Below are 26,624 nucleotides of genomic sequence, written 5' to 3' on the forward strand. Positions count from 1 at the left end.
CCAGGTGGAGGCAGGGCTGGGCCCGTGGTAAGAAGGCGAATCCACGGCTGGCCTCAGTTCAGCAGGAGGAAGAGCTTCCTCGCTGGCAGAGGGTTCCTCGTGCCCTGAGAGGCAGAGGCTGGGCAGCCACTCCAGGAAGCCTGCAGAAGGGTCCCTGGGGGCTATGAGGTGACCTTTGAAGTGCACCTCCTGCTTTCTGGTGCCACGTCAGGCCCTTGTCAGCTGTTCACAGTCCAGTTAGTTAGTAGAAATGAGTTCCTTCCCTTCAGGGGGCTGGGAGGTTTGTTTTTTTTTTTTTGCGGTACACGGGCCTCTCACTGCTGTGGCCTCTCCTGTTGCGGAGCACAGGCTCCGGACGCGCAGGCTCAGCGGCTATGGCTCATGGGCCCAGCTGTTCCGCGGCATGTGGGATCTTCCCGGACCGGGGCACGAACCGGGATCTTCCCAGACCGGGGCACGAACCCGTGTCCCCTGCATTGGCAGGCGGACTCTCAACCACTGCGCCACCAGGGAAGCCCCACTGGGAGTTTCTATTCGGGGGAGGAGGAAGAATGCTTTGGAAGCCTAGATACAGGATGGCTATGGGTCCGTCCCACCCATCCTCCCACTAAGCTGGAATGCCTCTAGGGCAGAAGCTGTGGCTCCTCTGCGCCTGGCCCTGGGGACTGGGGTGATGCTCGGAAGGGCTGGGTGGCATTGGGGGCGTGCAGGGAGAACTGAGGCTGCAGAGCCTGACTGACTGACCGTTAAGCTTCCGGCCCCATCCCCATCTGTATTTCCAGGAGCAGGAGAAGGAGGCGCGGAGCAGGGCGGCCTACATCTCTGCACTCCCCACATCTCCACACTGGGGGAGGGGCTTTGACGAAGACAAAGATGAGGATGAAGGCCCTCCGGGGGGCTGCAGCCCTGCAGGTGGCAGCGGTGGTGACTTCCACAGACTGGTCTTCTAATGGGAACCCTCATCCCCTGGCCTGCTAAGCACTTGTGAGGGTGCCACAGGCAACCTCAGTTGGGGGGAGGGGGGACCCAGGTCCTGGGCAGAGGTGCTCGGCCAGGTGGGGTCTGAGGGAGGCTGCGCAGGTCCAGTCCTGAAGGCAGGCCCTTCCGAGGGCCAGAGAGGTGGAGCGGGGGGCTCCTGGGCCCCTGCCCTCAGCCCGAAGGGCACACGGAGATTCACTCAGATACGGAGGTGAGACCCAAGCCCCTTAAACCGGGCCTCAGGCCCCGACACTGGGATCAGCCCCGTTAAGACTTACTGACAGACACCCAAGTGTCCTGGTCAGCTTGAAGCAGCTGAGACGGACACTCTCTGGGCCTTGTCCCCTACCCGCTGCAGGCTATCCCGCAGGGCTGAACGTCACAGCGCTGGTGTTTTGCCATCAAGTAGCAGTTCCTTCCCAGCTCCTTTCAGACAATCTTGTTTCTCTGTGGTGTACAAAGCAGAGGCAGAGCCAAGCCCTCGCACAAAGAAGGCGGCTGTGTCACCCCTCTGGCCGCCTCCTGGTTTCTCTGAGGGGCCTGAGGCGACGTCTGTGGGTGCCTACACTGTTTGTTTGTACTTTTTCTGAGAGGCGTGTAGGTGGGACGCAGCCTGGCACAGGACCAGAGACTGCCCTCCCGACACCAAGCAACAACGCACAGAGGGGAGGACAGCCTCAAGCCTCTCTCCTGCCTCAGTGCCTGAGATGCCACCATTTGCATCCCCCTTCTGGTTAAGAGAGAGTGCGTCCTGAGGTTCCTGCAAGTATGTTTGTGTTTCTCACGACATCTGTCCTGAGGGAAGCTGGCTGGCTCAGCGCCTCAGCAGTTGGCCGTCATCATGGGGCCGGTCTGGTGAGGAGCAGATATTGACCTCATTGTGCCCTGACCCTGCTGTACCCCTTCTAAATGGAGAGAAGAGAACCAGGGTCTCAAACAGGAATAAAAACAGGTTCTCTGAAGCCGTTAAAGCCGTCGTTCTTCCCGCCTCAGTCACTGGCTGTGAGGTAGGCTCTAACCCTTGGTTTCTTGCTGTGTCTGGACAGGAAGGAGGGGACACCAGCCCCTGCCCTGCTGACTTGTGTGCTGCCCCAGGGGAGGCAAGCATGCCCTACACTGAAGTGCTGTGTCACTCAATCAACAGCGAGGACTGGTGGTGGGGATGTGCCCAGATAGATAGGGGTGGAGGGGTGGGTGCACAGGCTGGGGGCCACCCTAACAGGATACTGTTAAGGGACTCTGTCAGGTGGGGCTGGAGCTCCTCCAGACCCCAGGAACTCTGGGCTGCTCAGAGACTGCTGCTGCTACCACATTCCTCCCTTCTTACCTCTGAGAATCTGGGGTGGGCTGGGCTCAGGCCGGGAGGAAAGTAGGCGGCAGCCCTCAGGTTCCAGCCATCTTGGAGCTTGGGACTGCAGTGGCCTGGCCGGGGGCTTCAGGGGCTGCAGGTGGAGGAGTTTTGGCCCAAAAGCCATAGACCCTTGAGACCTCAGGGACCAGCGAAAGTGGGCCGACAGTCGTCTGTCAGAGACAGAGTCATGCTCAGAATTCATCTCTTTGGTCCATTGAGCCTCCTAAGAAAGATGAATTGGCAGATGTTACTACACTTTCCATTTCACGCACCAGGAGTACAGTTTCCGAGGTAAGGAGGATTCACCAAGAAGGGTACCCAGTTATTTCCTGTTCACATGAAAGTGGAGCAGACTGGCACAGCGAGCCGGGATCCCAGTGTGCGTGCATTCCATCCCCAGCCCCTCCGGACGAGACACACTCAGCAGCCCTCCTGGTTGCGTCTAATGGACTTTATTGTTGTCCAGACCCAACACCATAGTAAAAAGGGACCTGCAAGCTCCAGGCCTGTACCATGTGTCACCACAGCGAAAACAGGACCCATGTGAACACGTTCCCACCCCTCCCCAGACCTACTCACAGGATAAATACGTGTTACAAATTTTTTTTTAAAAAAGAAAACAGAATAAATTAATAACTTAAGTGATTAGGCACCAACAGTGATTTGAAAAAATTAAATGTCAATTTTAAATGGTAAGAGGGCCAGAAACCTAAGACTGGGCTTCTTCCAGCCCATTTTCTCTTCCCGACAAAGCAACGATTCTGTGGGAAATGATTCTAAATTTCAAGACACATGTAACCAACAAACACATAAGAACACACACCACCAAATATCACGTGACAGCCTGAATCTCCAGGGGGACCCCTCATCAGGCGGCCCACCTGGCCCCAAAGAGCTTGGTGCGTTGCGGACGGAGGGGGCTTTAGAGCTCCTGCGCTCAGCCTCCTTCCCCCACGTTTTGCAGAAGGGCCAGAGGGGGAAGTTCGTGCCAGTTTCCCTCCTGCCTGGCACTCTGTTTCCAGAGCCCTGTCACAGGGGTGTGGGTCAGCTGCAGCTTGCGGCTGAGGCCTTAGCCCTGTGGCAGGTAAATCCCTTGAGAACAGCTGTGCTTCTGTCCTAGGAATGGGACCTATTTGAACGGTTTCGAATGTAGAAGTTACTGAAATCAGTCTAGGGAGGGGACGGGGTTAACTGGCCAGTGCTCTGGGTGCCGCCTATCCCTGGTGATCCAGACCCTCGAGAGAGAAGTTACAGAGCAGGGAGTAGCCACAGACGAGGCCTCAGGGCCCTTCTTCACCAAGGTGGGAAGGAGACACAAGCTCCATGCCACTCCTTGCAGAGGTGGAGCTGGAAGGGGGCAAGAACAGCTGCTTCTCTGAGGAGCACCAAGCAGGACGAGGCCTGTGTGAGCTATGCTGGCTGACTGACAAGGCATCCTGGGATCGCAGTCCTTGCCAGGCCACCAGGAGAGGTGGATTCTGACCCACTGAAGGCCAAAGGACCAGTTTTTTACACTGACCAGACAGGGGAATATTAGACTACTTGGGGCTTTTGAGCCAGTCTCTGCTCTCAACAGGCCAATTTTCTCTTCTCTTTTGTACTTCCTCCCGTCTCTACTCTCGCCTCCACCCGAAGGGTTTGGGGGTTATAGGAACCAAGAACTGGAGGGAGGCCTCCTTGGTGGTTAGATTTGAACACCTCAGTCTCTCAAGACTCCACCCAGTTTCATTCACAACATGGCACATTCAGAAAATGCTGACATTATTAGGGCACCTTGCGATCAATAGGGGAGGATGCTGGGAACTGAGGGTACCAGTACCTGGGCCCACCTGTAGCCTATGGGGGCACAGGGGTGGCACCATTCAAAGCTCTGCCACGTGAGACCCTTTGCAGAGGGCCTTAAAGGGACACAGGGCTGGGCAGAGTGAACCACCAAACCCTGCCCAGGGTAGGCCACTGCCACCACCATTACCATTTCACCTGTGGGGACACCAAGGCATGGCCTCACTGCTTCTGAGAGGCTGGGCCCATACTCCCAAAGGTCTGTTCCCAAAGCACAAGGTTCTCTAAGTCTCTCTGTCCATCTTCCTCCACCGGATCCCAGCCTTGCCCTCCTTCCCCCTCTCAAAATCTGACCCTTCTTCCTCTAAGGCCCCTGTCAGGCACCCCCTTTTCCTAGAAACCACCTTCCCTGATCTCCACCCCTCCCCACTCCTGCCCCCAGCACCAACCTCCTAGAGAACAAGCCTCGATTTCTCTGCACACTGTCAGCATTTTAAGTGTCTCTCACGGCCATTACCAATGTGTCCCTGTCTTTTTTCTCATCGACTCTGACCTTCTCAAATACAAAGTCTGATTTAATTCCTGTGTTCTCAGTGCCTAGCCCAGGCGTGGCCATAGCAGCCATTAATGAATGCTTATTGAATTGATGTGACTAATACTAGGAGGAAAGGGGCTACTGTTGAGAAAATTTCTCCCGGGATGGAGTAAGGTCAGGCCGCAGGCCTCGGGTGTGCGTGTTTACACAGGCTCACAGGAGCAGAAAGGTGAGCGGTAGCCACCTCCCTTAAATAGGGTGGGAAGTCATTTTTTTTTCTTTTTTTGGAGGGAGGAAGGTCTGTTCACCCCAGGGTAGGATGAAACATTTGGTCTACCCACGTTGCCTCTGAAACTCTTAAAAATTTGGCCAAGAACTTTAACATAAAAGAGCCCCCTCCCCAGACTTAGGAGAAAAGAGCCTGGCGTGATGCCCTTCCTCCTGTCCCTGGCAAAGGGTGATGCTGATCTGGTGGCCTTTTAAGCCATGGGAGGAGAGGCCTGCCCTCTCCTGTCCCTGTAGCTAGGCACCTGGGATTCGACAGGGCAACAGAGGGTGACGTGAGCTGAGAACACACTCTGGCCTGTCACCAGGCCACACTTGTACTTCCTTGGGACCTGACACAAAACTCAACCAAACGGCACAAGCTGCCGGCCACTCTCCCGCGTCGTCCACTAGGCTCTGTTCCGCTCTGCTTGCTCCTTTGCCCTGCTCTGCCCGCCACCCATCAGTCCTGGGAGCTGCCCTCGCCTGCGGCCATGCACATCGCTCCCCTGACCACCACACCAGTCCTCACGTTCTGCTCCACCCTGCATCTCCACGGCACTGCCCGGCTCGCCACCAGGCCCTCCGGATGTACTCAACCACTAGCTGCGCCTCCCCCACCCCCAGCCTTCGCCCCGCCTCTCAGCCCATCGGTTACCGGCGCCTCCCCTGCCGCACTGCCCATCTTGCAGAAGCTCACTTGCTGCAGCGCCTCCACTCCAGGCCTGGGCGCCGCCCTGTGTCTCCACCCAGGCCGTCCCAGGGTGGCCCCTCAGTCGCCCCCCCCCCCCACGCACCTCCACCCCGCACAGTGCGTCGCCTTCCCACAGCTCCGCCGGCCCCCCCACCACATCGGCGCTCCCACCCCACGCGCTGCACCGCCCAGCACAGTCCGAGCCTCGTGGGTGCGGCGCTCTTGGCTGGGTGGGGTCTCGGGGAAGAGGACTACGCTCTGTCCCAGAGTGGCAGAGCCGGGCCTCTGGCCCCACAGTCCCGGGGGCCCGGCCCTGCAGTGTCTTCGTCACCCCATCTCCTGCTCCTTGTTCTGGGTTGCCCATCATCCTGTCTTCCCCTCCTGCTGTCCTTATCCTTCTGCCCCTCCCACCCGGCAACAGCTGCACTGCCACTTGGCCTGAAAATGGGGGACCACAGCAGGTACCCACTGCCCTTCTGCATCTGGGGGTCTAACTCCTTTGTCCCTCAAGACCACCTCTGACCTTCCTCCTCAACTCCTTCATCTTTTGGTGGCCTTGCCTCTCCCCTGCCAAGAAAGACAGGGCTGAAGAAGTCTGTATCCACCTTGGTCCGCTGGTCCTTGGCTCCCTGGGTCAGCGAGACGACTTGGCTTCTTCCGGGACTGGGGGAGAGGTAGGCCAGTAGCGGGAGGGACAGGGGCTGAGAGCTGTGCCCAAAGGGGAGGTGTGGAATCTGGCTCAGAGCCCCAGCCCCTCCCTCCACACGTCTGGTAGGTATTCGGGTCTAAAGGGCAGGAAGAGGCTGAAGGATGCTTTTTGGCAATAGCTCTAACTAAGGTGGGTGGAGGCACGGCCATTGCTGATAAAAATCAAAGGTGGGCCCCGAGGGAGCCGAGGAAGCGCCTCGATCTGGCCCTCGCCTCCCAGGGGAAGGGGTCAGGGTTCCTGATGACAAGTGCTTTGAAGGCCAGAGTGGCAGAGTAGAGAGGGGGTGGGCAGGAGGGCGCGCTGGAGAGGAGAAGGGGGAGACAGACGGGGAGGCGTCAGCTCTGGAGACGCCGCCTCTGGCCCCTCCCTGGGGCGGCGGCCCGCGCGTCACAGCTTGGGCCCCTTGGAGGGCTCCGAGGACTGCCGCACGTCTGTCCACTCCTGCATGGTGCTCTGCAGGGCCTGGGTCTTCTCCTTGTCCACTTGGACGTAGTCCACCTTCTCATCGGAAGTGACTGATGACGTGGATGGCTGGGGGACAGAGCGGGGAGTGAAGTGGCTGTGAGTTACCAGTAACGCGGGGGGCGGGCGCGCGGGGAGAGGAGGTGGGGCTCTACACAGCTGCCTCTCTGGCCTGCCTTTTCCTTCTGAAAGTGGCCTGTAAGGCCTGAACTCCAAACCGCACCGTCCCTCCTGGTTGATGCGGCAGCCCCTGCCTGCCGTCCCGACGTCCCAGCTCCTGGGGGGACCCAGGCCCCTCCTTGGCCTGATGGATGGCTCCAGGCTTTCACCTGCGCCTCCACCCACCTCCCTGTGGCCACTTGTCCAGGGGAAGGACTGTGCCGGGTGCCAGCAAGCACCGGCCACAGGGCTCTGTGCGTGGCTCGCTGTGAGCGCGCACAGCTGTCCTGCGCGGGACGCTGCGCCGGGGCTGCTGAATGGACTGGGTGGCTAAGTGTGCTTCCTGAGGGGGGCCTTTCCCGGGCCCGGAAGCCCTTCTGCAGGCTGCACCTGGACAGCGAGTTCTCAAAGAAGAACTCAGGACCAGGACACAGGATCCCCGAGTCTCGGCTCTGTCGTGGGTTCACACGTGACCTCGAGCCGCTCGTGTCTCCGTGTGCATTCGTTCGCCCATCCGCACGACCGGGGGGGTGGGCTGACGGATGCGGTCCTACGGGCTCAGGGTACCTGTGTGCTGAGAGTGAGGGCGCGTGAGCCCCCGGAGACCCAGGCTACGGCACGGCCCAGTCACAGAAGCAGAGTGCTGCCGGCCTGCGCTGAAGGCAGCTGGCCTCCGGGACCCCTCCCCCAGGGCCGCCAAAGCTCGGCCTGACACCCACCCACCTGCCCGCCCGCCCCAGGCACCTTGCGGTGGGGGCTTGGGGAGCTCGGCTGGAAGTCCAGGGCCAGATAATCCACGCTGCCAGTGCTCTTCTTAGGGGCCGGACTGTTGGTGCCACTGGGAATGGGAGATGCAGACACTGGGTTTTGCTATCACAAAGGAGGGAAAGACCATTAGTTAGTTTAGGAAACAGACTAACCCACCATCGGGCAAAAAACACCTCTGGGAGTAAGAGCAACTAACTAGCTCGATGAGTGCCGACTCTGTGCCCTGCACTGTGCCGGGGACTTCTCACGTTCTTGTCTAAACCCTCACAACGATCCTGTGACGTAGGTATTATTACTGTTCTTATTTTTTACAACGAAGATAAAACTCTGGTTCGGAGAAGTAAAGCAACTTGCCCACGGCTGCACAGCTGGTGAGCGAGGACGACTACCCCGCTGTGCCACGCTGCCTCCCTTCCAGGGCATCAGGCCGCGTCTCACCTGTGATCTCCCGGACAGACCAGCCCCCGCTTGCTGGCCCCAAGAAGGGAGCACATGTCCTTTACGCACTGGACCCTGGAAAGGTTTCTGTTGCACCAGATCTGCTTCTCTTGGGCTCCCACCCATGGCCCGGAGCGGGGTTGTCACACCGCAGCGGCCTGTCCCTCCAGCCCCAGCTCCTCAGGGGTCTCAGCAGAGGGGCCTCATCCCCAGGCGGCACAAAGCCCCAGTCCCTCAGCGGACATGCTCCACGGTCCCGTCTCATCCAGGCATCAAGACCAACTTGTCTGGCACTTTCCTGAAGACACCTTCTAATGAGAAACGCAATAAACAGTCCTATGCTTTGTTTTTTTGTTTTCAGCTGCTTTACTGATTGGTAGATTTGTTCTATTTATGCAGCAACTACCAGGTGCTGGGCAGCTGCTCCCTTTGCACTGGGAATCTCAGGGGGCAGAACCCTGTGTTTATTCCCTCTGTGAGGGCCTTCACCACACCGAGTCATGCACACGTGTGCCTCCCCACCGCTGAGTGGGGTAACACACACTCAACAGACACACTCCCATACCTCCTCATGGTCATGGGAACAACGGGATAAGGAAATGAAGAGATCTTTTAGTTTTGAAAGATTTTAACAGGATAGAACGAGGAAGTTAATTCTGAAGGCTGCTCTAGTTCTTCTCTACAGGCCCCTGATGACTATTCTGAAACAGCAGCTAACCACTTGGCCTGCTAACTCTTCTGGGGCTCCCTCCTGCCCCAGCACAAGTGCAGACTTCCCAAGACAGCATTCGCGGTCCTTCATGATCTGACTCCAGTCCAACCTCCCCGCCTGCCCACTCCACCTTCGCCCAGAGTTAATGACCATCATTCTCCGTGTTCCTGTCTGCACGACCACTCCACCTCAGCGCCTCCCCTTTCCCTAGTCCGGTGTGATCGCCCATCCTGCGGGTGCGTCCCTGCAGCACCGCCTCTCCAGGGACACCGACCATGCCACCTGTGTTATCGTCGTGAGAGAGGCAGGCCTTCTCTGCCCCTTAAGAGAGCAGCCTCCTTGAGGGCAGGGACTGCGCCTTCCTTGCCTCTGACGATGACCCCACAGTGCTCGACATGTATGTGCTCAAGACGGATTTGCAGCAGCAAACTAAATCACAAATAATGTGGGTGGCCTGAGGCCGGGGTGAATTAGTGAGCTGGGAAGTGGAGGAGTGAGAGGTGGGTTCCAGGGGACCCCAGAGGACTCACCATAGGGACGTAGTTCTCTTCGCTGTCTCCCGAGTCCGTGCTGGTGATGCTCTGTGTGGAGATGGGGCGGCAGTACTGGGTGGATCCCGGGTTGAAGGAGTGGCTGTGGGGAGAAGACAGGGAGTAAACCCTGGGGCACATCCAGCCTCCCTCCGGGCCCTGGCCCTCACACCCCCAGACAGACCTCTGCCCTCCAGTATCAGACTAAGATCGGATACAGAGCGGGGACAACTTTTCTCCCTTCACAGAAGAAGAAAACCAAGCCCTGAGCTACCAACAGCCATCAGCAGCAGGACGCAGCCTTCCTGGCACACGGCCTAGTGACCCATTCCATTCACCAACCTGATGGTCCTGTTCCAAGTTCCCGTGTCCACAAATAGACACTTACATGGCCCTGGACCAAGACTTGGTGATGGGTGACTTGAAGGGGAGCTCATCGATGACAGTATTGTTTCTCAGGTCAAGTGGTGTTGGCTTTGCTGCAGCAGGAACAGAAAGTCGAGTCATCAGCCAATGATGATAATGCCACACATACAGACACTTACACGTGACACACAAGTGCATTTATGAGTCATTCCTATTCATCCCAGTTGTTCAGGGGGAGACTGAAGCTCTCAGCAAGGTTACACCATCTCTGCCCATGCTGACAGGCCCTGAAGCCATGTCTTCAGATTCCAAATTTTATATTCTTCGCACCGTACCTATGGTAATCATACTTTCGGAACCTAAAGTGGGGACACAGGGTGTGGCAACAGACTGTTTTCCGTGGATTTGTGACTGCATATGAAGACAAGAGATGATATTTGAAACATCATAGAGAAGGCCACCATGACTGCCCCCTGCCCACCAGGACTGTGGAGCCTTCAGTGGAGGAAGGTGAACGTCACCAAGTCCTGAAGGCTTCAATCCAAATGCTGAGATCTGCATTCTCTGTTGGCCAGCCCGAAGGGGGCTTAGGTCTGTCCAGTGACTCTACTTCTCCCTTTGAATCCCTGCCACTGATCCAGGCCTGCAGAATGAGGTCGAGGCAGACCTGACACTTGCACTGCAGCACTTCTTCCTGGTCTAAATGCAGAGGGCACAGAGCTAACTTTACTGAACACCTGCCATGCACGAGAGTCAATGTCCTAGATGCTTTCCTTCTCACCAAACCCGGAAGGCAGGCATGACTATCCCCACTTCACAGATAAGAAAACGGAGGCTCAGAGAACTTACAGGATCTACTCAAAGTCACACACCTAGGAAGTGCTGGGTAAGGATTCCAACCCACATCTACCTGGTTTGAAAGCTCAGTCCTTTCGATTATAGCATAGTGTATCTTTTCATGGACTGCTCTGTCAGTTCTACCTTGCCCAGCCCCAGAGCTAATACAAATACCTCATCCTTGAATTACATCTCATACATTATGAAGCACTTTTAGATGTATTATCTATGTCCTTCAACGTCTCTGGGAGGTACGTTTTACACTTCCCATTTCACAGATGAGAAATAAGGCACAGAGACACAGGATGATTTGTTTATAATCACATGTTAGCAGGTAGCAGGGCTGGCACCTGAATCCATCCTGTCCTGATTCCTGCACTCTTTCTGCTCATCAAGGGTCCTCAAGAGCCAGTCCCTAGGGTGCCAGACCACTGGGATGAATTTGGGGGGTGTGTGTGTGTGTGTGAGTGAGTGTGTGTGTGTGTGTGTGAGTGTGTGAGAGAGAGTGTGTGTATGTGAGTGTGTGTGTGTGTGTGTGTGTGTGTGTGTGTGTGCGCGTGCGTGTGTTCGGGTTGGTTTAGGCCCCAGAGGCTGCCACTTCCTTGCAAGAACATTTAGGATCCACCTGATCCCTAAATGAATACAAACAGTCCCTGAACATTGTCCAGAGGTGGAACGAGGAAACAGTGGACTTACCTTTCCGGTCAGGTTTGAGGTTGCGGTTGACAGGGGGTGGCTGGATCTCACTCGCTCGGCTGGAGCCTCGGTGCATAGGAAGGGCTGAGGTGGGGTAGCCAAGCGGGTCAAAGTGATGGGGCCCCGGGCTCATGGGGATGTAGACACTCTGGGAATTGTCACCTGCTCGCTCCAAAGCCAGCAGGGTGGAGGAGCCTGGATTCATAGGCACGTAGTTGTCTTCGGAATTGGTGCTATCCGATCGGCCTACCACTGTTTTCCCTGGCTAGGAGTGAAAAGAAATACTGCTGTCACTAGTGACAGGAAACAAGAAGGGGTGAGAATCTGTACACAAGGCAAGGAAAGCCTGAGTTGGGTGTACTGTGCACCTATAAGGCGGACCCTGGGAAAAACAACTAAGAAAGCAGAGGAGGAGACAGGAAGAAACGCGGTCTGTGGGTCTCTTCCAGCTTCCATGATCCCTTGGAGCTTACTTATAACTTGTGATAAATCTTTAGTATAAAGTATCTACGAGGCGTTCTGAATGCCTGACCAAGCAGAGCTTTGGTTCAGGACCCTCCCTCTTCCTCAGGTCTGGACTCATCACTGGCAGGTCAGCACCTGCCACTGGCAGGGCAAGGAGCGTAAGAGAAGCCTTGGCCCTGGCAGGTGAGGTCTGGGGCAGGTGTGCTTCCCCAACCCAGCTTTCAGTGTGACTGCCGGGCTGCAGTCAGAGCTGCCACGGGGCTGTACAATGCAGCCACCCTGGCCACAGCCTTCCTTTAACTCCTGCCTTGTCTTTCCAGACACACAACTAAGCCGCTTTTGCTTCAGTTGCCTGATTTCACAGTCTTTCCAGTGGGCCTGAAGCCAGGCCCTAGTCAGCTTAGCTGGGCCCGACACCTCGGAGAACTGTCATCAGCCCCCTCCTCAGGGCAGCCTGGGATCCTGCACGCAAACCATAATTCTGCCACTGAGCCTGACTCTGAGCACCGGCCCTGCCTGGTGAGACCTCACGGCAAGGATGCTGCCTTAGAGCCGCCATCCCGGCGCCTGCGTCCTCTGCATCCTGGACGCTTCCTGCTTACCCACAGTGATGAGCCTTACAGGCTGCTGCACCTAAGTACACACATTTCTTCCAGATCAGGATACCTGCCTCTTACTTTCCAAAAACTCAACCCAGGGTTCTGAACTGAGACAAGAAGCCAGGCAGGCTCCTAAGAGGGAGAGGCCATCATGCTTTGGGGCTGTGTTTTTAGTTCCATGCCTGTGACCTTTAATCCACCTGAGCTGACTTAAGGACCCCTGGCTAAACCCCACTCACCAGAAAAGCGCTGACTGCGTCACTCACGGACTCGGTGGACCGGCCCGCATTGTCTCCACCACGCTGGGGGTAGTCGTAGGACTCGCAGGAAGAAGCTACGACAGAGGAAGGAAGAGCCATGTGCACTCACTAGAGTCAATCCCTGTGTTGACACTTCCCCACACCCTCACCAGTGTGGCTCAGAGTCTTACTGATACTCCGAAGATACTGCTCTCAACCCCTAATGATAAGGGATTTCTTCTATCATATCACTCCTCAGCTCACAAATTCCTCCCAGGCTTCTGGATGTAGCCCCAGTGTTAGCAGACGCCAAATGAAAGGAATTAATATTATTCTACTTTTTCATCAAACAGAGGAGGTTATAGGCAGAGTTGGAATACTCTCAGTGGGAAATCAGCAACAGAATTTAATACTTCAGACAGACGTTCAGACTTTAACCAGAGATTCAAATGTGGCTTAGAAAATATTTAGTAGATTTGATTTTAAAAGTCTGTTGGTCCACATAGGTTTGGCTCCAGTTTGGACTAGGCTTCTAAATTTATTTTTGAAATCTTTGGTTTGATTTATAAATGAATAAAAGCCTGTGATTTGGACCTCTAAACCCATAATGTGTTGTACTGTGGTTAACCAAGAATGTTCTACCTCCTTAGTAGAACAGTAACTTCTCTCAGGCAGGGTCTGCTAAACTCTTGCCATTGTGGTGTCTACTAATAGCCTCCAGGGCTGGAGGACAAGCTAGGAAAGGCCTGGGTAGAAGATGCCTAAACCTGTGGGTAGCACAGGTCCCCTGGGTGGGACTTAAGTCTCCTTGGCATGGATGACCGAGAACCAGCACACTACGGAGAACCCCTGTGCTCCCTCCCTTCCCCCTGGCCTCAGCAAGGGCTCACACTGACCTCGGTGAAGTCGGCTGTTGTCCATGGCTGGGAGGGTGTTGCGCCTGGGGATGGTCGCCGCGGCAGAGGCCGATCTGCTGCTGTCACCGACTGGAGGCCTCTGCTGAGGGCTGCCCCATCGAGGTGTTTCTGCCTGACTTGGCTTGGGGGGCCGGGGTGGGGGGGCTGCGGCCGAGTCCCCAGGAGTGGCGACTGCCATGGTGTTGTGGTTCCTGTCCAGTGTGAACGTCCTAGGGATCTGGTAGGCTGAGAGTGGGGTGGCCGGAACATCCATATTGTCCACCAGGAGGTCCCCAAACTCGCGGCACAGGGTGTTGCTGGGCGTCTTGAAGGTGTACACGTCCTCGTGATCCGTCTCAGAGCCCGTGAGGCTGCCCTTGGTGTGGCCGTGGGAGGCCAGGCTCCGGGGGAGGTCGTAGGTACTGTCTCTGAATTCTGTATTGTGCCTGCTTGGCTTGGGGAGGCTGTAGAAGCCGTGGACTTGACCACTGACCCCGTTGACACAGTGTCCGTTGCCCTGGGCGAGTTTCTGCACGGCCGTGTCGCTCCTCATGAGAAACGAGGCCCTGGTGCCCTGAGAGAAGCTGGCGCTCCTAAGAGACAGAAAGAAGGGGGTGCGGGGGTTAGAGGAGGCCAGGGCTGCCCACCAGCGAGGCAAGCGGGCCTGTTCAAACCCTGTGCAGCTAGGTGGTGTGGAACACACAGGCTGAGGAGGCTGGCAGGCCTGAGGGTTACCTGGGCAAGGCACGTTTTCTCTCTGAGCTTTAGTAAATGCGTCTGCAAAAATGGTGATTAAAATCATGCTTTGAAGGTTGCTTAGAAATTGGACTCTAGTGTATCTAGTAAGTATATGTTCAGTGTTAGCCTTTATCCCTTCCCCTACTCCCAAATGGCTGTGATTAGCAGAGGTTGGTCTTACCTTCCCAAATATATATCAACAAGCTAGTTATACCACACATTTGTTTATTGTTTTCAGTGACACAAAATATATGCATTCGTATACAAAGGCTGTGGATAGCGGAAAGAACCTTTAAGTTGGTATCCGAAAATAGCAAGTCATTTTATCTGAGTCTCAGTTTTCCCACTGTAAAACAAGTCAGCTAATGTACTGTTCTAAGTTATACAGAACTATTCAAATGTAAGTCACAGATTTATTTTCTATCATATATTATGGTTCATTGAGAGGCATTTAGAGGGGAAAATATCTCTTTCCAGAAGACTAAAATTCTACAGGAAAAATGTTTTCCTGTTTGGGAACTATATTCAGGACAGAAAAGGTTTTGATTATTACTTTTTAAAAATTCATGTTTTGGGGAAATAAGATTTAAAAAGTAAAACGATCTGGCGGTGGTGGGGGGGGCGGCGAAGGGATTTGTGCAGGTTCCATTTCCACCACTGATATGCTCTGTGGGCTTCACCAAGTCTCCTTCCCCAAGGCAGGACCTGGTGTGTCTCAATAGCTCTTAAGGGTCCATCTGGTTCTGAAACTCCACAACACTTTGGGTGTGTTAGCCGGGTTTCCAAACTGGATTCTGTGTTCTGCGTAGGCGCCTTAGGAAGTTAGAAGGTGATGTTCTGAGCAAGTAGAGATTCGGGTCTGCTTTTCTCTCTCTTACAGTAGGATTCTTCATAGGATTCCATTTGGGGGGAATAAAGGAATCACTATTCTAGAACTGTCATTTAGTGGTGATTCTCAGCTTTTTGGAGGCCATATGCCTCTTTAAGAATCTGATTAAAAGCTCTCGGCACTTCTCACCAGAATAAGGCAAGCCTCACATACATACAAATTTGCACGCTATCTCTAAGGGGGGTGGGCAGCTCTTAGCCCACCGAGGCCGATCCATGGAACTTCCGTCTTATACAAGCTCTCTCAGCTCATGGGGAGCTTGTTATTTGTGGATGTGGCCACCAGATGGCGATAGAAACTAAGGCCCATCAGTTTAGAAAGAGGAAGGGCAACAGGTGTCTCAGCAGCCAAGCTCTCTCTTGCGTAAACTTGCATCCTTGGTGGCTAGGACTTCCATTTCAGTCCCCAGACCTTCCGCGGCCCTCCTCTCTGGTCCTCCGTATTCTCTCTCCTTCCTATTTCCTTCCACACGCATAACCAAGGCGACAGGCATGGCCTAGATCACTGAACATCTAGCCTTTAGATAACGAAGTGCCTGAAGCAGAGGACCAGGGAGCCAATGGTAGACATAAGGTGTTCACGTTGTTCACATCTGTCCGTTTGTCTTTGGTGCCTTTCAGTTTGTCTTTTGGAATTTCCAGTGCTGGTGGATGCCCTATCTGGATTTGTTCATTTAAAAAACATTTATGGATGTCCTACTTTCCACCTGGGCCGGGCACAATGGATACAGAGAAGCCTCCTGCCCTGGGGGAGGGGGCACAGTGGTAGAGGAGTTGACATACATGCAAATCTTTTTTTTTTTTAAATAAATTTATTTATCTTTGGCTGCATCGGGTCTTTGTTGCTGCGCGCGGGCTTTTCTCTAGTTGTGGCGAGCGGGGGCTACTCTTTGTTGCGGTGCATGGGCTTCTCATTGCAGTGGGCTTCTCTTGTTGCGGAGCACGGGCTCTAGGCACGCAGTCTGCGGTAGTTGTGGCTCGCGGGCTCTAGAGCGTGGGCTCTAGAGCGCAGGCTCAGTAGTTGTGGCGCACGGGCTTAGTTGCTCCGCGGCATGTGGGATCTTCCCGGACCAGGGATCGAACCCATGTCCCCTGTGTTGGCAGGCGGATCCTTAACCATTGCGCCACCAGGGAAGTCCCTTTGCGTGCAAATCTTATAATCAAACCAGTGAGTAAGCGGCTGTTGACAGATTTATACCAACCCTCCCTGGTGGTGGTGGTGGTGGTACAGAATGTCAGGGGAGGCCTCTCCAAAGATGTCACCTCTAACTGACTCTGGCAACTGGCCTGGCATAAGGCAAGAGAAGGGAAAAGGTGTTCCAGTTAGAGGGACACAGAAGTAGAACACAATCTGGCAAGTTCAAGGAAACGCAAGCTGCTCAGGCTGGAGCAAGTGCCTTAGGAGGCGGGGCTGAGAGATGGCCGTGGAGGGGCCAGGCCTGGGCTGATGAGAATGGGAGTCCTTGAAAGATTTTAAGGTGGTGCAGAGGTGGGGACAGCATTGCAGGTATACTGCAGTCACCTTAAACATATGCAAGAGTGAACTCCTCATCTTCCTCCTGACTCTCCAGTCTGGGAAAGGCACCAGCCACTCAAGCCGAAACCTGGAGTTACCTTATGATTTCTCACTCAATAATCACATCAGGTCCTACTGCATCCACCCCAGTTCAGGTCCTCCTGATTTTCTTCTGCAATAACGAAAGGGGTAATAACTCGTCTCCCGACTGTCAGCCTAGGACCTCTCTGGTCCTCTTTATCCCGCTCACATTGACTTTCTTAACTTCCCAGCTTAACCATTTTCAAAACTGCCTCAATGCCTTTAGGACCGACTCACCTCTCCAATCTCTCCTCCCCAGTTCCCCTTCCCACTCTAGGGTCTACTCAGTCAACTGCCCAGGTGTTCCCGTATGCCCCAGGCAGTCAGGCCTCCGCGCCTTGTTGTGCTGTTTGCTCTGTCTGGAAGGCCTCTTACTCCAGTCTGGCGAGCTCATACTCGGCTCAAATGGCACATCTTCCGAAGCTGTTTCTTACATCCTCTACCTCCCAGCGCAAGCCATCACTTGCTCAACTCTGTTCCTGGAGCAGGCAGCCATTGTTATCTGTGTTACGCACCATTGTTACTTATCTCCTCCATCAGACTGTGATTTCCTTGAGGAAAGAAGAAACTGTGTCTTATTCATTTCTCTCATCTGCACCGGGATCAGTGCTTGTCACATAGTAAACAGTGAATAAATGTTTGTTGAATAAACAAGCAAATGAATGTATAAATAAACAAACAAAGAAAGAAAAGCGTTGGTGCTGCTGTGCCCTTTCCTGAGCTTGGCCTGAACCCTCTGGAGCGGCAGAGTGAAACCCCTCCTCTTCAGAACACATGAGCTCATGTCCCAACCTCCCGCTGTCGTGGCATCTCCTCTCCAGTCACAGAACTACTCGCTCATCCCTCAACACACTCCCTGAGCTCCAGCCCTGGGCTTGCATAATTTACCTTTCTCTGGAATGTTTCCCTGATGCGCCAAAATCTTACACAAAGCGCCAGAGAAGCCTTTTTGCTCCGCGATGGTGTTTTAGGTCCTCTAAGTCTCCTTGTCACTTTACTCACCACTCCTCCTTTGCTCCCACAGCACTCTGCTTCCATCACAACACTCATCTTGTGTGAAATTTATTTGGGTCTGGGTCTTTCCACTCCTACCTGACCCTGTGCTTCTAGAAGGCAGGGCACCATACCCTGTCCCCTGGCATAGTTCCTGGCATGTGGTAGATGATACCGATGCACGCTGAGGGGGACTGACCATTACTTCAAGAGTCAGGTGAAAGGAGTTGAACGAGGGAAACAAACTTGCCCAAAGGTATACACTTGGACAGTAGCAGAACTGGTTCCAGCACCCAGGTCCCTGGACTCCCTGCCCAAAACCCACACCGCTACAGTGCGCTCCCTTTGGACAAGAATCAAGAGGGGGGATTCTGAGCACTTAGAAGTCCTGCGGCCTTTACTGCTTTCATGTAGGCCTTTACTGAGGCCTGTGCCACCATGATGTGCTGAGTTGCTTTTCTGGGACAGATACCTGGAAGCAGTGGCTTTGGAGAAAGGTTTCTCTTCCAGGGCTCTGGGCTGACAGAGGCCTCATAAAATGAGCACAGTACTGTGCCAGGAACATCACATGTGACGTAGCTTTTAATCCTCCTGACAGTTCCGAGAGACAGGTATTACCCTCACACATCCGGTGCGGAGAAACGATACATGGCAGACATGGTGCCAGAAGATACTTGAACACAGGTGTATAGGGGAGCTCCCTGGGGGCAGAGAGAAGTTTGGGAGAAAATGCTCCCCCAAGCCCAGCAGCTCTTCCTTTCCATTCCTGGCTCCCAGCTGCTCCCAGAGCCCCAGGTGGATGGGGCTATCACACCACCACTTGTACATACTTTGGTTTTAATATCAACCCAAACCTCTCTCTTGGCTGTTAGGAATGCTTTCCTAGTTTTTCCCAGCCACTTTATTTTGCACTTGTTCTTTTGTACATTTTCTCATGTTATGGTAACATGCTACACCACAATTTCACTCCTTCCACTCTACAAGATGCCAAGTACCTTATAACAATAAAGGGCCAATTTAATTTTTTTTCTGCTATTTTTTTAAATTGGAGTATAATTGGATGCTTGTAAGTAAATTAGCCACCATTTAGAGTTCTGTACCTGTCACTGGCAATCCTAAGAGGTCATCTGGACCATCCTTCTGTATCTGACTCATTCCAAATGCATCCTTCCTGTGAGGGAAGAAAACTCAGAAAATTCTGTCCCACAATCTCTAAGAGGTGAGGTGATCTTTGTATCTCAAACTCTTCTGGCTGCAATACTGAGCCTGCCTTCTCTCTGTGGTTACAGAGAGAAGCTGTATTTGTGAAATTAAATGAAGGTAAGAGCTGTATATTCTGCCTTTGGTCAGTCAAAACCACTGGGAGAATGAGCCTTAGAAATGATTAATCACAGGTAAGTTCTCCATGGACATTTCTGATTTTACTTTTTACCCCCTATCTTTCTGTAGAATAGTGCTTGCTGCAGGGTCAGGGATGCGTTCATTCTGGAATTTCGTTACTTGAAATTTCACTTTCCTCAACCCTCACCAGAATTATGGCTTTCCAGGGCATGTGACCCACCACACACCACAACACATCACATGTTACAGGTTTAACAGCCTCCTTGAAATAAGAAGACAGAGATTGGCTAGAATCTAGCTAGAGGGCCAAAATAAATCTAGTGAAACGACTTTGTTTTCAAAAACAAAAAAGATTCTGCTTGTCTTGACAGTGTCATTCAAAACTCCTTCCATTGGCAATAGTTACGATTCTGAATTATTAGTTAATTTAGCTCAGTGGAAGAGCTGGAGTTTGAGGACTGAAGTCATTTTAACCAGAATACATACTATCTGGTACTTGAAGAAATGTTAGTGGCTAGTAGTATAGTAAGAGTAATAATAAAAAAGGCATGGTTTTATCTCTAAGATGTTTCATTTGTTGTAACTCTATCAGGATCCCTCATGAATGTAGAAGGGGAGAGACAGAAGGCTGGTATTATTGGCCTCAGTAAATACTATTTCACTACAATCATCAGGCATATTTATGTCTATGCTAGGCAGAGATGAAGGAGCTGGTTCTCTCTCAAAGTCCCTACTCAAAAGTAACCCTCTAAGATTATTTTGGAGATCAAATGAGGTAACTAACATAAAAGAGCGCTGTAAACTGTAAAGCATTATTCCTCTTTCCAGAGTACCTAGTGTGTAATGTGAATGTCAGAAGCAGTGCATGGATAAAGCCCATCCACATACTTTGCCAGCACTTGGCGTTGCTAGTCTTTTTTGTTTTCGCCATTCCAGGGGAGACGAAGCAAAACCTCACTGAGGTTTTAATTTGCATTTCCATGATGTTTCAGCATGTTTTCGTGAGCTTATTGGTCATTCTTACATCTATTTTTTTTTTGTGAAGTGTCTGTTCAAATCTTTTGCCCATTTAAAACAAAAATTGGGGCTTCCCTGGTGGCGCAGTGGTTGGGAGTCCGCCTGCCGATGCAGGGGACATGGGTTCGTGCCCTGGTCCGGGAGGATCCCACATGCCGCGGAGCGGCTGGGCCCCTGAGCCGTGGCCGCTGAGCCTGCGCGTCCGGAGCCTGTGCTCCGCAACGGGAGAGGCCACAGCGGTGGGAGGCCCGCGTACCGCAAAAAAAAAAACAAAAAACAAAACAAACAAACAAAAAAAACACAAAAATTGGTTGCGTGTCTTCTTACTGACTTGTAATAGCTCTTTATAGAGTCTACAAATAACTCCTTTGTCAGATATGTGTTTTGAATATTTTCTCACATTTGGTGACTTGCCGTTTGGTTTTCTTAATGGATCTTTTGAAGAGCAAGTTTTAACTTTGATAACAACTACTGTATCATTTTTTTCTTTTATGATTCCTGCTTTTTAAATCCTATATAAAAATCTTTGTTTACCCCAAGATCACAGAGATATTTTCTTCTATAAGTTTCACAGTGTTAGACTTTACATTTAGGTCTCTGATACTTTTGAGTTAACTTTTTTTTTATAAATTTATTTATTTTATTTATTCATTTTTGGCTGCGTTGGGTCTTCGTTGCTGCATGCGGGCTTCTCGTTGCGGTGGCTTCTCCTGCTGCGGTGCACGGCCTCTAGGTGCGCGGGCTCAGTAGTTGTGGTGCACGGGCTCAGTCGCTCCGCGGCATGTGGGATCCTCCCGGACCAGGGATCGAGCCCGTGTCCCCTGCATTGGCAGGTGGATTCTCAACCACTGCGCCACCAGCGAAGCCCTTGAGTTAACTTTTGAGTAGTGTGATATGAAGTAAAGGTTTTTAAAAAAATTCCTATATGTTTTGTTTATGGTTCCCTTTGCTGTGCAAAAGCTTTTGAGTTTAAGTAGGTCCCATTTGTTTTTTATTTTTATTTCCATTACTCTGGGAGATGGATAGAAAAAGACATTGCATGCACCCCAATGTTCATTGCAGCACTGTTTACAACAGCCAAGACATTGAAGTAACCTAAATGTCCATTGACAGATGAATGGATAAAGAAGATGTGGTGCATATACACAATGGAATATTACACAGCCATTAAAAAGAATGAAATAATGCCGTTTGCAGTAACATGGATGGACCTAGAGATTGTCATACTGAGTGAAGTAACTCAGAGAAAGAAAAGTATCATATGATATTGCTTATATGTGTAATCTAAAAAAAAATGATACAAATGAACTTATTTATGAAACAGAAACAGACTCACAGGCTTAGAGAATGAATTTATGGTCACTGGTGGGGAAGGGTTGGGGGAAAGACAGACAGGGAGTTTGTGTGACATGTACACACTCTATATTTAAAATAACCAACCAGGACCTACTGTATAACACAGGGAAACTCTGATCAATATTCTGTAATAACCTAAAATGGGAAAATAACTTGAAAAAGAATAAATACATGTATATGTATAATGGAATCACTTTGCTGTACACCTGAAACTAACACATTATACTCCAATATAAAATAAAAATTTTAAAAATTCTTATATGGATATCCACTTGTTGAAAAGACTTTCATTTCCCTATTGGCACCTTTGTCAAAATCATACATGTATTTTTTCATTCTACCCCCTAGATTCACTAATCTGTTCTAGTGATTTGTATGTTTACCCTTTCATCAATACAACACTGTCTTGTCTAACCGTAGTTTGACAGAAAGTCTTGAATCAGGTAGTATAAGCCCTCTTCTTTTTTTTAGATCTCTTTGGCTATTCACATTTTTTTAAACATCTTTATTGGAGTATAATTGCTTTCCAGTGGTGTATTAGTTTCTGCTTTATAACAAAGTGAATCAGTTATACATATACATATATTCCCCTATCTCCTCCCTCTTGCGTCTCCCTCCCACCCTCCCTATCCCCCCGCAGGTGGTCACAAAGCACCCAGCTGATCTCCCTGTGCTATGTGGCGGCTTCTCACTAGCTATCTATTTTACATTTGGTAGTGTATATATGTCCATGCCACTCTCTCTGGCTATTCACATTTTAGCATATTTTGCATTTTCACGCAAATTTTAGAATTGACTTATCAATTTCTATGAAAAAGCTAGTTGGGATTTCTATTTGGATTGCATTGAATCTACAGATTAATTTGGGAAGAATTGCCATTTTAATAATATTGGGTCTTCCAATTCATAACTGTAGTATATTATGACTCTCCATATTTAGGTCTTTAATTTCCCTCAGCAATGTTAGGTAGTGATTTCAGTGAAGAGATCTTGCATGTCTTTTGTTAAATTTATTACTAACTAGTTCATTTTGGGGGCATCACTATATAGAGAATTTTTTAAAGTTCATTTTCCCAATTTTTCGAGGCTAGTATGTAAAAATTAAGTTTTGTATAATAATCTTTTATCCTGTGACCTTGCTAAATTCCCTTATTAATTCTAGTATTTTCTATATTCTTCAGGATTTTTTATATAAACAATCATGTTACCTGCAAATAGAGACAGTGTTACATCTTCCTTTCTGATATTTGTGCCTTTTATATTTTTCTTGTTCCCTTATTGAACTGGCTAGGATTTCTAGTACACTAGTGAATAGAAGTGGTGAGAGCAGGTATTCTCTCCTTGTCTCCAATATTAGGGGAATATGTTTACTATTTCTCCATTAGGTATGATATAAGCTGTAGGTTATCCTTTGAAGTCTGTTATTAGTTTGAGAAAGTTCTCCTCTATTCACAGTTTGCTAAGAAATATTTTTTGTGAAGAGGTATTAAGTTTTGTCAAATACTTTCTTAGCATCTATTGAGGTGATGATTATATGATTTTTCTCCTTTATTTATCTTAATGTGATGAATTATATTGGTTGGTTTTTGAATGTCAAACCAACCTTGTATTCCTGGGATGAACATTACTTTGTCATGGTGTCTTATCCCTAATGATATATACAAACATATATATTCCCTAATCTATATTATCCCTAAAATACATACATACATTTTAAATATATATATATATTTTTGTTGTTGTTGTTGTTGGATTTGTTTTCTAATACTTTTTTTTTTTTTTTTTTTTTACGTGGGCCTCTCACTGTTGTGGCCTTCTCCCGTTGCGGAGCACAGGCTCCGGACGTGCAGGCTCAGCGGCCATAGCTCACGGGCCCAGCCGCTCCGCAGCATGTGGGATCTTCCCGGACCGGGGCACGAACCCACGTCCCCTGCATCGGCAGGCGGACTCTCAACAACTGCGCCACCAGGGAAGCCCTCTAATACTTTTTTGTAGAAAAAAAGAAATTCTGTATCTATCATCACAGGGAATAATGCTTTGTAATTCTCTTTCTCATAATCTTTATCTGGTTTTGGTAGTAGAGTTATGTTGGTTATATAAAAATGAGTTGCAAAAGGATTCCTTCCTCTTATGTTTCCTAAAAAGAATCTGGGTAATATTTGTACTATTTTGTTTGAATATTTGACAGAATTAACCAGTAAACCACCTAGCTCTCTAGGTATTTACCCAAGAGATATGAAACAAATGTCCATACAAGATTTGTTAGTGACTGTTTATGTACAAATGCATCTTAATTTGTAATAGCCGAAACTGGAAACGACCCAACTGCCCATCAACATGTGACTGGATAAGTAAGTTGTGATATAAAGATACATTGAATTACTCCTCAGCAATAAACAGGAAAAACTAATGATGCATGCAACAACATGAATGAATGCCAAAAGCATTATGCTGATTGAAAGAAGTCAGAAAAAATAGTGATACTCTATGATTCCATTCAAGTTAATTCCAAAAAATGAAAACTAATGTAGTGACAGAAAGACTGTCAGTGGTTTCTGAGGAATATGGTAGAAGGAAGGGCACATTACAAAGGGGCATGAGGACATTTTATATATATGGCATTGACTGTACTTCTATTACCCTTCAAAAATTATTTAAAAAAAGGGGGGGAATCCTAGAATTGAAAAATGAATTAAAAAAACTATCCAGGGCTTCCCTGGTGGCGCAGTGGTTGAGAGTCCGCCTGCCGATGCAGGGGACGTGGGTTCGTGTCCTGGTCTGGGAAGATCCCACATGCCGCGGAGCGGCTGGGCCCATGAGCTATGGCCACTGAGCCTGTGCGTCCTGAGCCTGTGATCCACAACGGGAGAGGCCACAACAATGAGAGGCCCGTGTACCGCAAAAAACAAAACAAAACAAAACTATCCAAACTGAGCACAGAAAGGAAAAAGGATAGGAAAAAAAAAAGAATAGTATCGGTGACATGTAGGTAAGTTTCAAGTGGTCTAGCATATGAGTAACTGAAGTTTCATATGAGCCTCAAAGGAAAGGAGAGACAAAATGGGGCAGAAGCAATACAGGTAGAAATTTTGCTGGACTGAATCAAAAATATCAACACACAGAATCAGACAGGCAAGTGAACCCCAAACATAGTAAATATAAAGAAAAACACACATTAGGAATATCACATTCAAACTGCTGAAAAAAGATAAAGAAAAAAACTTAAATCAGTCAGAGGCCCAAATAGCCAAAACAATCTTAAAAAAGAAGAACAAAGTTAAAGGTCTCACACTTCCTGATTTCAAAACTTATTACAAACCTCCAGTAACTAAAGCAGTGTGGTACTGGCATAAAGATGGACATATAGACAAAGGGAACAGAATACAGAGTCCAGAAATAAACCCTCAATGATTTTCAATAAAGATGCTAAGACCATGGGAAAGATCTTTTCCACAGCAAAGTACAGTCTTTTCAACAAACAGTTTTGGGAAAATTAGATATACACATGCAGAAAAATGAAGTTGGATCTTTACCTTATACTGTATGCAAAACTTAATGCAAAATGGATCAAAGACCTAAATGTAAGAGCTAAAACAATAAAACTCTTAGAAGACAGCAGGGGAAAATCTTCTTGAAATTGGATTTGGCCATGATTTCTTATGTATGAAATAAAAAACACAGGTGACCCCACATGCCGCGGAGCGGCTGGGAGCGTGAGCCATGGCCACTGAGCCTGTGCGTCTGGAGCCTGTGCTCCGCAATGGGAGAGGCCACAACAGTGAGAGGCCCACGTACCGCAAAAAAAACCCCCAAAAAACACAGGTGACCAAAGTAAAAAGAGATAAATTGGATTACATCAAAATTAAAACCATTTCTGTGCATCAAAGGACACAATCAACAGAGTGAAAAGGCAGTCTTTAGAATGGGGGAAATATCTGCAAATCACGTATCTCATAAGGGGTTAATGTCCGCAACATACAAAGAACTTTTACAACTCAACAATAACAAAAGACTCTGATAATAAATGGGCAAAGGACCTGAGTAGACATTTCTCCAAAAATGATATACCAATTGGCAACAAATACCTGAAAAGATGCTGACTATCACTGATCATTAGGGAAATGCAAATGAAAACTACAATGAGATGCTACCTCACACCCATTTAGGATGGCTACTATCAAGAGACCAGAAAATAACAAGTGTTGGCAAGAAGGTGGAGAAACTAGAACCCTTGTGCACTGTTGTAAATTGGTGTAACCACTATGGAAAACAGTATGGCAATTCCTCAAAAAGCGACAATAGAATTACCGTATGACCCAGCAATTCTACTTCTGGGTATATACCTCAAATAACTGAAAGCAGAGTCCTGAAGAGTATTTATAAACCCATGTTCACAGCAGCGTTATTCACAATAGCCAAAAGGTGGAAGTAACCCAAGGGTCTAACAATGGATGAACAGATAAACAAAATGTGGAATATACATGTAATGAAATATTTATTCAGCCTTAAAAGGGAAGAAAATCCTGACACATGCCACAATGCAGATGAACCTTGAGGACTGCATAAAAAGACAACTACTGTATGATTCCACTTAAATGAGTTACCTAGAGATAAGTAGAATGGAGGTTATCAGGGGCTAGGGGGAAGGTGAAATGGGGAGTTGTTTAAGAGTGGAGAGTTTAAATTTTGAGAGTTGAGAAGAGTTCTAGAGATTGGTTGTATAACAATGTGAAAGTACTTAATACTACTGAACTGTACACTTAAAAATGGTTAAGATGGTACATTTTATATTATGTGTATTTTACCACAATTTTTTTAAAAAGAAGAGAAAAAAAAATCATTCAGAGGAAGAAAGATACATTACATACAGGAGAATAAGAATAAAAAGAACAGCTGACCTGTCATCGGAAACAACGAAGGTCAGAAGACTATAGAATGGCATCCTTTAGAATGCCGAAATAAAACCATCATTCCAGAATTTTATACCCAGCAAAAATATCTCTGAAAAATAAAGGTGAAATAAAGGTATTTCCACATAAATGAAAGCTGGGAAAATCTGTTACCAGGGACTCACATGGCCAAAAATGGTAAAGGAAGCTCTTCCTTTACCAGAAGAGCTCTTCCTTTACCAGAAATAAAAACAGATAAAAACCCCACTAGATAATGTTTAATATTTGCTTTCAGCACTCATACGTATTTTAAACTTAGGAGGGA

General features: G+C 49.5%; 2 protein-coding genes across 5 annotated transcripts in view; one reads left to right on the forward strand and one right to left on the reverse strand.

Moving 5' to 3' along the window:
* The window catches only part of USP35 (ubiquitin specific peptidase 35), an 873,752-nt gene that overhangs the window by 75,031 nt on the left and 772,097 nt on the right, over positions 1-26,624 (forward strand). The window contains exon 11 of one of the 3 annotated variants that reach the window (XR_007478832.1): positions 783-1,119. Coding sequence is in view for 2 of the 3 variants with exons in the window: in XM_004279840.4 (XP_004279888.1) it covers positions 783-950 (168 nt within the window). In the remaining variant the exon portion in view is untranslated. Of the gene's footprint in view, positions 1-751; positions 2,868-26,624 lie in introns of those variants that run through there. The other 2 variants (XM_033405806.2, XM_004279840.4) reach the window with 2 other exon arrangements.
* The window catches only part of GAB2 (GRB2 associated binding protein 2), a 177,065-nt gene continuing 153,206 nt past the window's right edge, over positions 2,766-26,624 (reverse strand). For both annotated transcript variants that reach the window (XM_004279841.4, XM_033405807.2), the window contains exons 4-10: positions 13,481-14,073; positions 12,585-12,679; positions 11,282-11,546; positions 9,771-9,861; positions 9,383-9,485; positions 7,679-7,804; positions 2,766-6,844 (exon numbers count right to left, since the gene is read on the reverse strand). In XM_004279841.4, coding sequence (XP_004279889.1) covers positions 6,701-6,844; positions 7,679-7,804; positions 9,383-9,485; positions 9,771-9,861; positions 11,282-11,546; positions 12,585-12,679; positions 13,481-14,073 — 1,417 coding nt within the window. In that variant the 3' untranslated portion in view covers positions 2,766-6,700. The remainder of the gene's footprint in view (positions 6,845-7,678; positions 7,805-9,382; positions 9,486-9,770; positions 9,862-11,281; positions 11,547-12,584; positions 12,680-13,480; positions 14,074-26,624) is intronic.

The sequence above is a fragment of the Orcinus orca genome, chromosome 8 (assembly GCF_937001465.1).
Source record: "Orcinus orca chromosome 8, mOrcOrc1.1, whole genome shotgun sequence".
Lineage (NCBI taxonomy): Eukaryota > Metazoa > Chordata > Mammalia > Artiodactyla > Delphinidae > Orcinus > Orcinus orca.